The sequence below is a fragment of the Ctenopharyngodon idella genome, chromosome 24 (assembly GCF_019924925.1).
Source record: "Ctenopharyngodon idella isolate HZGC_01 chromosome 24, HZGC01, whole genome shotgun sequence".
In the NCBI taxonomy this organism is placed as follows: Eukaryota; Metazoa; Chordata; class Actinopteri; order Cypriniformes; family Xenocyprididae; genus Ctenopharyngodon; species Ctenopharyngodon idella.
The window spans coordinates 17857681-17870990 of record NC_067243.1 but is presented as its reverse complement, the minus strand read 5'-3'; the positions used below and the strand labels follow the sequence as shown (position 1 = coordinate 17870990).

Genomic DNA, 13310 nt, shown 5'->3' with positions numbered 1-13310 from the left:
AATAAATGACTGGTAGTAATAATAATATACCATTTAATCTTGGCTAATTATTTATCATATAAGTGCTTAATGTAGGTATAAAGGAAAGTGTGCTCAAGTTATGTTATAATTGAAACAAAACATTGATTAATGTTTATTTTCAGAAATTGCAAGCTGGAACCTGATAAAAACCCAACGTTTTTTACGGAAAAACTCAAAGCCTAATATATCATGAAGGGATGTGACATGACTATCCATATATCATTGTGTACATATAGCAAACTCAACACATGGTAACTTGAGTTACATAATCAGATTACTTTTTTAAAGTAACGCATTACTTTTAAATTTACAGCAAAAAAATCTAGTAACAATGCATTTCTTTGCATAGAAAGTATCTAAGTAACACAATTAGTTACTTTTTGCAAGTGAGAAAAAGTAACAATGCATTACTTTGCATAGAAAGTAACTAAGTAAAACAATTAGTTACTTTTTTAAGGAGTAATGCAATATTGTTCAGTGCATTTACTAATTTTACAGTGTTAGTTCACCCAAAAATGAAAATTCTGTCATTAATCACTCACCCTCATTTCGTTCCAAACCCGTAAGACCTTCGTTCATCTTCGGAACACAAATTAAGATATATTTGATAAAATCCAAAAGCTTTCTGACCTCCCTATAGACAACAACGTCATAACCAATTTCAAGGTCCAGAAAGGTAGTAAATACTTTGTTAAAATAATCCACTACAGTGGTTCAACAGTGGTTCAACCTTAATGTTATGAAGCAACGAGAATATATTTTGTGAGCAAAAATGCAAACAAAAATAACAACTTTATTCAACAATTTCTTCTCTTCCCTGTCATTCTGCTACGCTGTTGATGTAGTAAACACAGTGCAGCACTTCCGGGTTTTACGTCAGAACGGCGACTCATTATTGGCCGACGCTGTTCAAGCAAGCAGTTCGAACCCGGAAGTGCTGCACTGTGTTTACTACGTCAACAGCGTAGGATATAACCTGTAATATTTTGTAAATAATCTGATTGAAAGACAGAAATGGACAGGAAATCATGGGAAACTAATCTTATAAATCTCATCATCTCATGGTCAACCATAGATGACCGCATTAAATCAGTCAGCTAATCAATAAATAAAGCACCCTGTGAGGTGTGGAACATCTGGTTGGGCAGACAGGCAGGCGGGTTGTGTCTCAGGTGGAGACATTGAGAAATCCAGCTGTGCCCCTTCTGATCAGAGAGGCCCAGCTTAGCCCTCCCCGTTCTCTTCTCAGCACCTGTCATCCTCTTTCTAATGAACACATTCAGCCTGGCCTAGCGCTCTTGCCACCCTGTCATCTCTCGTTAGCTCGCCGCATCGGGGCTGGAGGACGCGCCCGCCAGGTGAGCCACCAGGAAGCGGTAATGAATTACCGCCTCTGTCGGCACAGCAATACTCATATCTGTCTGATAGGGTCAGGGCGGACCATCAAAAACAGAGTCAGTGGATCTCAGTGACCTCCACTGCAGACACTTTACTGGCTTAAGTCTAAAAATTGAGTTATAAAGTGTTTTAATTCCTTTATTTTAATATTTCTTTATGTATGGAAAAATCAAGGCATTTTTTCACATTGTTGATGTGTTGAGCCTTAACAGCTTGCGCTTCGGTTGCTCAACAACAACAAAGCAGGTGAATCTCACGCAGCCAAAATGACAATTGTCAGTACAACGGTGTAACTGGAGTCGGACACTGATGAAGAAGTTACAACTTTTAGAATGCAACTGGACGTTTCTGAACGATTAGTGGATAAATTTATGTAGTTGCTGTGGAGTTGATTCAACTCATCGACTAGCATGTACTGTCATGTTAAACATAAACATATGGAAAAATCAAGGAATTTTTTCACATTGTTGATATTTAAATTACATTTAATTATTCAATATATACTGTAAATACAAAGTATACCACAAGGCAACTCATTTTTTAACATTTTTAAGTGATGGTGTAAAATAATCTTTGAATCCAGAGTTTTGAAAAGATTCATTAAACTCAAAGTATACTTCACTTTTTAAGTGTACGCGAGGGTCAGCGTACAGTGCGTGTGACAGGAATTTCGTCATCAGAAGAGTACGTACACTGCCGGATTTTTGTAACCGGTCACACATGCGCATTTAATTTTTTTGCAGTAATTATTTTGTCCACAAAGTGGCAACCGTGCCCTGGGGGCATCGATTCACAAGATAGTCAAAGAAAACCTGCTTAAAGAGAACAGACCAGAACGCGTGCAAGCTACAGGGACAATGGAGGCCTATATAGACAACAGATTGTGTGAAGAAGTTAGAAAGTATCCTCATTTGTACAACTCTAGCATGAAAGAATACAAAGATGTTTACATGGGTTGTAACTCGTAGCGGGAGTTTGCTCAAAACTGCGCATGCGTCGAATGCCTGTGTACGTGTACGAGTCAAATGAAGTATACTTTGCAAGGCTTTGCATTCGACTGTGCGCGTACACTAGCGTACGCATAAAAAAACGAAGTATACCCAGGGCTTTACAGTTTGAACTACAGTTTAAACAGATTTCACTGATGAACAGTCAAATCATCTTTAACTTCACTTTTGTTTTGTTTTCTTTGCCTTTTTTGTTATTTACAGTAATATCATATGTGTAGTAATAACATGATATCAGTATTACATTTTTTTAGTTGTTATGGTTATCGCCAATACTGGTATATTGCGGCATCCTGAGGTCAGAGTTTTGAATTGGTTTATTGAAATAAACTAATTCACAGAACTTGATTGTTGTTGATCAGTCCTTTTTGCTACTGAAGCTTAAATGAGAGATGCTATTAAAACAAAAAATGAAAGCTAGTATTAACAACCAAATAAAAAGCAGTTCTTTGGTCTTATATGGCCAGCAAAAGCATTAGAAATGTATTGTGAATATTCAAGCCTAGGATAGAAAGACAACCCATACTTTTTTCCAGTTTCTTTGCGAGAATAAAGCTGGGTGACTGGAGACGGCTGCCTTTTAATTGGTTTGCTAATTTAGATGAGGGGGGTAAAGAAAGCTCAGGGAAGATTAGAGCGTGACAGCGGCATGTTTCTCTCCAGGCTGGTGACGTCTTTCATTAGGGCACTCCTAAGGCTTGTTGTCATAGAAATTGTTGCCAAACTAACCAAAATAGAGCAGCTAAAGAAAAGCAAAGAAGTTGGTAACACGGCAACAGAAAAGAATCTGGTGTGCATATGTGTGTGGCTCTGGGGAGGTAATTGAGTACGTTCTCCTCAAAGAAAGCCACAATGAAGCCGTTTTAATGCATTATGAACACAAACCTGCTGTGCTATGTCACTGTTATATTTCAGTGGGATGTCCATGATGCTGTCCGTGTTTTGGCAGTTTTATTATTCTTTATTTAGCCACTGTTTGCGTCATTGTGCTGGGAAATGGCTGACGTGGTCATTGTGGCTGTCAAAACCAGCAATTCATGACAGAATTATCTGGATGGCTGGGGACATTTCAAACTTTCAAACTGCCAATCATAATAGATTTCCAAAGCTTGCTGTGTAAAGGCAAGAAAAACTTAAAATTGTCAACACTCTGACATGACCATTATAAATAAAATTACTAATCTTATCTTAGCTATTTTAAATGAATTTAAATTATTTCAATTAAAAATGTAATTACAAAAATGAAAAATTATAAAATTACAAATAATGTTTGTTGTTGTTATTACTACTATTACTAATAATAATTATAATGTTTATCAATCCATTCTCTAAATCGCTTGTACGGTCACAGAGATGCTGTATATTATATTATATTATATTATATTATATTATATTATGTTATATTATATTATATTATATTATATTATATTATATTATATTATATTATATTATAATCATGGAAATAAAATCACTAATCCAATCTTAGTTTTTAATGGATTAAATTACATTTAAAAAAATAAATATATTAAAATGATAAATTAAAAATGAAATTGCAAAAATGAAAAAGAAAAATTACAAATGTTGTTTGTTGTTGTTAATAAAAATCATTATTATTGTAATTATTTTAAATTATATTATACTTTTATATTATAATTATTTAATGTATGATTTTACAATTTTTGTTTTTACATTTTTCCAAATTTGGTAACGCTTTACAATAAGGTTCATTAGTTAACGTTAGTTAACATGAACCTTATTGTAAGGTGTTCCCTCAAATTTTACAAATTTTCATATTTAAAGGGGACCTATATTTTGTTGCCGTGGGTAAAAATATTTTCTGTGGGTTGATTTCCACCCCCGTACGTACGATTTTGGCACTCCAACACCCCAAAAACGCCCCCCCAGACGTACAAATTCAGTGGAGAATTGACCATATGCACGGTTTCTGCCTGGTTTTCATTAAGTCAGCTTGGGCATTTCCGTTGAACTGTTAGCTGATCATTCTGTACTCGCTGTACATCGACACATATGTTAGGAAATCCAACATTTGACAGAAAACATTTTTATTTAAAAATAAAAAAGACATTAATTACCACTATAACCAGCAGGTGGCGGCAGAGTAGCATTTATTTATGCATATTACACATTTACTGTAGTAGTTTTTCACTCATTTTCGATTTTGAATAAATATTACACATTATAAAATCACTAGGTTTAAAAATACATTTTGTCAAGGTGAAATATGAAGTACTCACAAAATCCCATGAAAAACAATAACTTTTCTTGTGAATGAATTACACAGAAAGCAATATAGATGCTTACCCGTTTGTAATCACAGCAGCTGTCAGTCAGTGCAGCGTAAACTCAATGATTTTGGCACACTTGTGAAAAACTCACATTTTATTCAATGAATCGAACTAAAGTGCAGAGTAAATCTTTAATTGTTGACGCTTTTTTACACACGAAAGTGTGAAAACTGATGGTCGAATTGAATTTAGTCGAGGAGGAACACTGAGATACGTCTTTATTTATTTATTTTTTATTTCGTCTTATGTTTGAATAACTAATTTATGCTAGGCCTGACTATTTAAGTAACCATATTCTGATTATAAACTACGTATTACGCTATTGATGCTTAACACACCAAGTGACATTTCACCAGAAGTTTTCCAGCTGGCTTATATTATTGCAGAAGTTCTAAAGAACGCTCCGTGCATATAGTCCATTCTGCCACCTGATGGAGAAAATGGCATTGGGCTATTTTTGGGATACTTTTGACTTGCCATTGGGCTACTTTTGTTGCAACCTGGCAACCCTGGATACCGCCCTGAGTGAGCCGCAACAGTCCACCATTTCTGTTTACTCGCTGTAGCAGCTGGAGATGTACAATGTCTGCACCAAAAAAAAAAAAAAAAACATTACAAATGTTCTGTTATTGGATGTACCAACAAACATAAGAGTCTCTGTAGACTCTCTGCATCTGAATCACTGAGGACACCGTGGTTGAATTTCAATTTTGAAAGAAATGCGTCTAAGAAAGTTGGTAAAGTGTTATATATATTTGTGCAAATCATTTTACGGCAGACTGCTTCACAAACAAGTTTAACACTGGATTTGCACAAAAGACTAACATGACGGTACATGCTAGTCGATGAGTTGAATCAACTCCACAGCAACTACATAAATTTATCCACTAACCATTAAGAAACGTCCAGATGCATTCTAAAAGTTGTAACTTCTTCCTGAGTCTCTCCATCAGTGTCCGACTCCGGTTTGAACAATGTAAGGATGAACACCGTTACTGGCAATCATCATTTTGGCTGCGTGAGATTCTCCTGTTTTGTTGTTGCCGGAGTATCTGAAGCCCGAGCTGTTAAAGCTCTGCCCTCTTCTGGAAAAGGAGTCAGGGAGCAGCAGCTCATTTGCATTTAAAGGGACACAAACAAAAACAGCGTGTTTTTGCTCACACCCAGATAGGGACAAATTTGACAAGCTATAATAAATTATCTGTGGGGTATTTCGAGCTGAAACTTCACAGACACATTCTGGCGACACCAGAGACTTATATTACATCTTGTAAAAGGGGTATAATAGGTCACTTTTAAAGAAAAGATTTCTAAACCCGACAGGTTGTCAGAGAACTCCTCTACAAGGTTCATGGTAGCTCGAATTGATATTCCTGCACAGAGCAAATCATTAGGAAAAGCAATTACATTAGCAGATCTTAGAGATTATTAGGATATTAAATGCATTTTGTGGAATTCTGTGGGAGTAACAGTTGGGTCATTTCATTGAAACTTTTTGTAATTCACCAAATGCAACAAGTGAAGCTGAAGCAAGATCTGATTGGCCCTGATCCTTACATGTCCAACCTTATCTTAATTAAATGTCACATTTCGTGTGGTGTTCATTCAGACATAAAGCTTCTAAATAGCCTGCTGACAGCAAACACAAGAGTTATTAGTCACTAATTAGTTATATATAAGCTATGAATGTTGTTGATTATGTGCTTTTGCGCAGGCCTTAATTACCTGTCTGAAATAGATGGCACTGTTAATTCTTAATTAGTGGTCAGTATTGTAATGCGTGTTTCATTCGGTTCCCCTTAGAATGTTTCCTTTTAATTATGCATTTCCACATATATTGCTCACTAAATAAAAATATTCTTCAAACCTGACAGATATGAAGACCTCTACAGTAAACTCTAAACCATGGGGATGTTTGCATGTGTATTTAATGTATTATTTCCGCAATGAAAGTGCAAATGTTATTCATAGTTCCTGGAAAACTGCAGCCAGTCCCACCCTGACCTTGACATCTTGTTGTTGGTGGGGTCATTAGGTGTATTTTTAGTGAATTTTAACAGTGGTTTTCATCCGTGATGCTCTCATTACTTCCTGTATGTTTCAGAGGTGTACTTTCTTTAACACCTGTTGGCCTCTTTCCCATGGCTAACTACATCATTAAGGCTTCCCACATGTAACCAGACCAGCGCCGGGCTGACAAGAGACCTTCATCTGGTCTGCTTTCTCCCACACACTCCTTATGTGAGATTTTGAGGCGTTTGTGGATTTGCATATGTTAATAGAATGAGTCGATAATGAACATTGATGTGATGGGAGCAGAAGATCGGCTCAGCAAAGCATGGCAGACATTATCCGGCCTCATTACAGAGACTGCTCATCACACTGCTTCACTCATGTCCTTATAAAACCAGATCTGTGCATGTTCTTCTGCTGTTTAGATCTGTGTTTGTGATGTAACAAATGAAATCAGAACAGTTCAAATAGAATATTTGTGCTGCACAGCGAATTGATTGTACAATCATCATTGAACAGAAGCAGATACATTTTATTTACCTTTTGTTTAAATTTTCCATCTATGGGGTTATTTCTGAAGAAAATGTAAATGCCATTTGACCATTGAAAATCCTTGATTGCTGGGGCGCTGATATGTGCTTGTTACGATTTACTGGGTGGGTGCTAGGTTGTTCTGGGTGGTTGCTATGTGGTTTCTGGGGTGTTCTGTGGGTTACTAGGTGGTTACTATGGTGTTCTCAGTGGTTTATAGGTTGCTGGTGGTGGTTGCTAGGGTGTTGTGAGTGGTTTATAGAGTGTGGGTGGTTACTTCGGTTGTAATACATCTGCTAAAATGTTCTGGGTGGTTAATATGTGGTTTCTAGGGTGTTCTGGTGGTTACTAGGTGGTTGCTAAGCACTCTGGGTGTCAAGGTGTTCTGGGTAGTTGCTATTGTATTCTTGGTTTTCTGGTTGGTTTATAGTATAGTATGGTATATATTACCATTGTTACTAGGGTGTTCTGGGGGTTACTAAGTGGTTACTAGGGTGTTGTGAGTTGTTTATAGACTGTGGATGGTTACTTTGGTTGTAATACAGTAAAGTGTTCTGGGTGGTTAATATGTAGTTACTAGGGTGTTCTGGTGGGTTGCTAGGTGGTTACTATGGTGTTCTGGGTGGTTTATAGGGTGTTGTGGGTGGTTTATATGTGGTTTCTAGGGTGTTCTGTGTGGTGTATTGAGTGTTCTGGTTACTAGGGTGTTCTGGGGGTTACTAGATGGTTATTAGGGTGTTCTGTGTGGTTTATAGGTGGTTGCTAAAGTGTTCTGTGTGGTTTATAGGGTGTTGTGGGTGGTTTATAGGTGGTTGCTATGGTGTTGTGGGTGGTTTATTGGTGGCTGCTAGGGTGTTCTGTGTGGTTCATAGAGTGTTCTGTTACTAGGGTGTTCTGGGGGGTTACTAGGTAGTTACTAGAGTGTTGTGGGTGGTTTATAGGTGGTTGCTAGGGTGTTGTGGGTGGTTTATAGTGATCTGGTAATTAGGGTGTTCTGGGGGTTACTACAGGTAGGTGGTTACTAGGGTGTTGTGGGTGGTTTATAGGTGGTTGTTAGAGTGTTCTGGTTACTAGGGTGTTGTGGGTGGTTTATAGGTTTATAGGTGGTTGCTAGGGTGTCCTTGTTGGTTTATAGAGTGTTCTGTGTTGTTACTAGGTGGTTGCTAGGGTGTTCTGTGTTGTTTATAGGGTGTTGTGGGTGGTTTATAGGTGGTTGCTAGGGTGTTCTGTGTGGTTTATTGAGTGTTCTGGTTACTAGGGTGTTCTGGGGGTTACTAGATGGTTACTAGAGTGTTCTGTGTGGTTTATAGGGTGTTGTGGGTGGTTTAAAAGTGGTTGCTATGGTGTTGTGGGTGGTTTATAGGTGGTTGCTAGGGTGTTCTGTATGGTTCATAGAGTGTTCTCTTGCCAGGGTGTTCTGGGGGTTACTACGTGGTTACTATGGGGTTCTGGGTGGTTTATAGGTGGTTGCTAGGGTGTTCTGAGTGGTTTATAGAGTGTTCTGGTAATTAGAGTGTTCTGGGGGTTACTAGAGGTAGGTGGTTAGGGTGTTGTGGGTGGTTTATAGGTGGTTGCTAAGGTGTTCTGGTTGGTTTATAGAGTGTTCTGGTTACTTGGGTGTTGTGGGTGGTTTATCGTGTGTTGTGGGTGGTTTATAGAGTGTTCTTGTTGCTAAGGTGTTGTGGATGGTTTATAGGTGGTTGCTATGGTGTTGTGGGTGGTTTATAGGTGGTTGCTAGGGTGTTCTGTATGGTTCATAGAGTGTTCTGTTGCCAGGGTGTTCTGGGGGTTACTAGGTAGTTACTATGGGGTTCTGGGTGGTTTATAGGTGGTTGTTAGGGTGTTCTGAGTGGTTTATAGAGTGTTCTGGTAACTAGGGTGTTCTGGGGGTTACTAGAGGTAGGTGGCTAGGGTGTTGTGGGTGGTTTATAGGTGGTTGCTAAGGTGTTCTGGTTGATTTATAGAGTGTTCTGGTTACTTGGGTGTTGTGGGTGGTTTATCGGGTGTTGTGGGTGGTTTATAGAGTGTTCTTGTTACTAAGGTGTTGTGGGTGGTTTATAGGTGGTTGCTATGGTGTTGTGGGTGGTTTATAGAGTGTTCTGGTTACTTGGGTGTTGTGGGTGGTTTATAGGTGGTTGCTAAGGTGTTCTGGTTGGTTTATAGAGTGTTCTGGTTACTTGGGTGTTGTGGGTGGTTTATCGTGTGTTGTGGGTGGTTTATAAAGTGTTCTTGTTGCTAAGGTGTTGTGGATGGTTTATAGGTGGTTGCTATGGTGTTGTGGGTGGTTATAGGTGGTTGCTAGGGTGTTCTGTATGGTTCATAGAGTGTTCTGGTTACTAGAGGTAGGTGGCTAGGGTGTGTGGGTGGTTTATAGGTGGTTGCTAAGGTGTTCTGGTTGATTTATAGAGTGTTCTGGTTACTAGGGTGTTGTGGGTGGTTTATAGGTGGTTGCTAGGGTGTTCTAGGTGGTTTATAGAGAGTTCTGGTTACAAAGGTGTTCTGGGGGTTACTAGGGTGTTCTGTGTGGTTTATAAGGTTTTGTGGGTGGTTTATAGGTGGTTGCTAGGGTGTCCTTGTTGATTTATAGAGTGTTCTGTGTTGTTACTAGGTGGTTGCTAGGGTGTTCTGGTTGGTTTATAGAGTGTTCTGGACTAGTCGGATGCTAGGATTTTCTGGGTGGTAACTAGGTGGTTTCAATAGTGTTCTGGTGGTTACTAGGTGGTTGCTAAGCACCCAGCTAAGGTGTTCTGGGTGGTTGCTAGGGTGTTGCAGGTGATTTACAGTGTGTTCATTCATACTGTATTTGCAGTGCAAACGGCACTGGTCTAGGTACCTAATACTTTGTTCAAATCACCAAATATGAGCCTTAGCAAATTACAATTAATTAAAAAAACTTAACTTCTGAGCGAGCTAGTATGTTGCAGTAATAGTGCAGCGTGAAATGGGAGCGGAGTCCACCCTACTGCCGCCGCAGGGAGAAGAGCTTATCAAGTGGAAACAGTGCTACGGTGGGGGTGGTGTATGTGTGTGTGTGCATGATACAGAGAGATTTCCCACTCATGGAGAGGAAACCCTGTCTTGACAACATGCCAGTAGTGCTGTGTGGGTGTATTTGTGTGTCATTTTCTGTGTGTGTGTGTGTTTTACACTCCAAAAACGTTTCATTTGAGGGAATGCCAGAGCCGCTCAGTGAACAGATAAAGACATTAAACGTTTTTTTATGATCTCATATCTCCTTGGTTTGGCCTGTCCAAGTACCACCGCTGCTTCATGAGGCTCAAAAGAGATTACATGACTAATCACGGTAGTCATTAAGCTCATCTTTCCTGTCTTTTCACCACGGTCAGCTTTGATCTATCCAGATCTACCTGTGGTAATGGGTTTAGTAAACCGTGTCAAATAGATAAGCTTTGTTTTCTGTTCCCCGTGCAGCTGGACAATGTGGACGAGCAGGCAGCGCAGATCCGCAGAGAGCTGGACGGGAGACTGCAGCTGGCCGAGAAAATAGCCAGAGTAAGAAACCTTCACCTGCTTCTATCTTTTTGGTGAAAAAAATGGAATCACACCTGAGATTTAGTGTCTTTTGTTTGTGTGCGTCCATATGCATTTTAATTACTGTAGATATCATCTTGTGAGGTGGCTTTAGTTCATTACAGAGTGCACATCAGTGTTTCCTTTACACAGGAAAAGACATGTTTGCAGACAAATGACTACAATCCGTTTCTTCTTGATGAGTCCATTAGAAAGATTCACAAAAGTCTTGAACTAGCCAATTTGAGTCAGACTCAATGAATCATTCAGAGCCATTATGGAATGAATGAATAAGAAAAATAGATAAATAAATAAATAAGAATAAAAACATTTATTTTGGGAAAAAAAAAAAAAAGATTGGTTATGCAATTTTTTTGTTGACCGAGTCAGTAATGTTGTGGACTCATTCAGAGCAATACAAAGAAGTATTAATAAGTATTAATAAGAAGTAAATTAATAAAAAAAGAATAAAATTAAATGTTATTTTTTGTTAAAAAATGATTTTTTTGCAAAAAAAATATTAATAGTTATGCTATTTTTAGCATATTGTGAAGTAAATCTGGACTAAATAATAAATAATGTAAAATATATAACAAAAGTGAATAATAAATAAGAATAAATTTTATTTTAAAAAGTTTTTTTTTTTTTTAAATGCAATTAGTTGGGCTATTTCTTTAGGCAGCGGCTATTTACACTAAGTGAAAATAGCAATATATTCTATTTACACTAAGTGACAATAGCAGCATTTTCTTAGCGATAAGCTATTTACACTAGGTGAAAATAGCGATAGATTCTATTTGCACTATGTAAAAGTATCGGTTCTTTGCAATTAAGAGTAAACAGAAGTTAGATGCTATTTATAGCCCACTTTATATTGGCAGATACTATTTGCACCTCAGTATTTTTTACATTAACAGGATGCAATAATATCATAAAGTGTAAATGATTATATTTATTATAATTATTAAATGGATGCTGCCTTGTTGGGAGAATAAAAACCCTCCCTACACCTTCCCCTAACCCTACCCAATAAACACTTTTAATATTATTAAACACTCGTTCACAGTTCATTTCCACTTTTAGAAAATTATTTTCATTTTTTATTGAAAATAAATGTGAACTCGGCAAAAGGCAGATTCGAACCCGCGTCGATCGCTGTTAAAAGACAGGTCTGCGAGCTTTACTCGCTACTGCTGCGCCACTGAAGACGTTGAATTCTGCGTGTCTTTTTTAAAACTTGAGTGGCCCAACCAGACATTGGTGGGTGGAGCTAGTGTAAATAGCATTAAGTGACGCTATTTGCACTTAGTGTAAATAGACACTCCGTTTTTGTTTTGTTTTTTATAGCAAATTGTGGACTTACATAAAAAAGAAAAATAGATTTTTTTTTTTTTTTTTTTCAAAAATACTATTGGTTATTCTTTAGATTATTGTGGACCAATCAGTCATATAGTGACTGATGACACGAGTGAATAAACGAACGAACAGTTAGCATATTGTGCACTAATTGTAAGGCTGAATCAACTGTACGGGTTCCTGAAAGTCACAATGTCTGTTCTGTTTATGCTGCGTCTGATAGGAGAGAAAGTTCCCAAAGTTTATTTCCAAAGACATGGAGATGATGTACGTGGAGGAGCTCAGGTCATCTGTTAACCTGCTGATGGCTAACCTGGAGAGCCAGCCTGTGGCCAAAGACTTCAAGCCCAAGATCAAGCCCAAACTCACACCCATGAACAGCTTCCTGGACATCGGCGACGAGAACGACTTGCCTCTCTCCAAATCCGACGTCGTGCTGTCATTTAGTCTGGAGGTAGAGACTGATAAAGATGCCTACCAATCATTGCTTTACAGATCAAAATGTGGGTTGTGATGGTTTTTATTTTGCATGAAGTCTTACATGTATCACAGCTACAAAACATTGGAATGGTTGAATAAAAAACTAGGGATTTTTTCATAATAGATCAATCAGTGGGTTAATTCAACAGCTAGTTGCTAAAAAGCATGTCCATGAAAAGTGATCAGAACTCTAAATTAAGTTTAATTGTCGCTCAGTCTGAGCATGTGGTCTTGTGACTTTTGCCCAGATTGTGATCATAGAGGTGCAGGGGCTGAAATCCGTTGCTCCTAACCGAATTGTATACTGCACCATGGAGGTGGAGGGAGGAGAGAAGCTCCAGACGGATCAAGCCGAAGCCTCCAGACCACAGTGAGTATGGTGTTAAAAATAACGCTAAAAAGTAACGTGAAATATACTTGTATTCTTGTGTTTTTATTCATCCTGAAATAAATGTATCACGGTTTCCACAAAAATATTAAGCAGCACAACCGTTTTCAACATTGATAATAAGAAACGTTTTTAAGTAGCAAATCAGCATATTAGAATGATTTCCGAAGGATCATGTGACACAGAATATTCAGCTTTGATTACAGGAATGAAATATATTTTACAATATATTCAAATACTGTAGAAAACAGCTATTTTAAGTTATACTGTGAAATATTG

At 38.0% G+C, this 13310-nt stretch overlaps 1 protein-coding gene across 10 annotated transcripts in view; it reads left to right on the top strand.

The window, feature by feature from the left end:
* cadps2 (Ca++-dependent secretion activator 2) overlaps positions 1-13310 on the top strand; it is a 160604-nt gene that overhangs the window by 63848 nt on the left and 83446 nt on the right. For all 10 annotated transcript variants that reach the window (XM_051884053.1, XM_051884052.1, XM_051884050.1 and 7 more), the window contains exons 4-6: positions 10709-10789; positions 12387-12617; positions 12892-13013. In XM_051884053.1, the coding sequence (XP_051740013.1) occupies positions 10709-10789; positions 12387-12617; positions 12892-13013 (434 nt within the window). The remainder of the gene's footprint in view (positions 1-10708; positions 10790-12386; positions 12618-12891; positions 13014-13310) is intronic.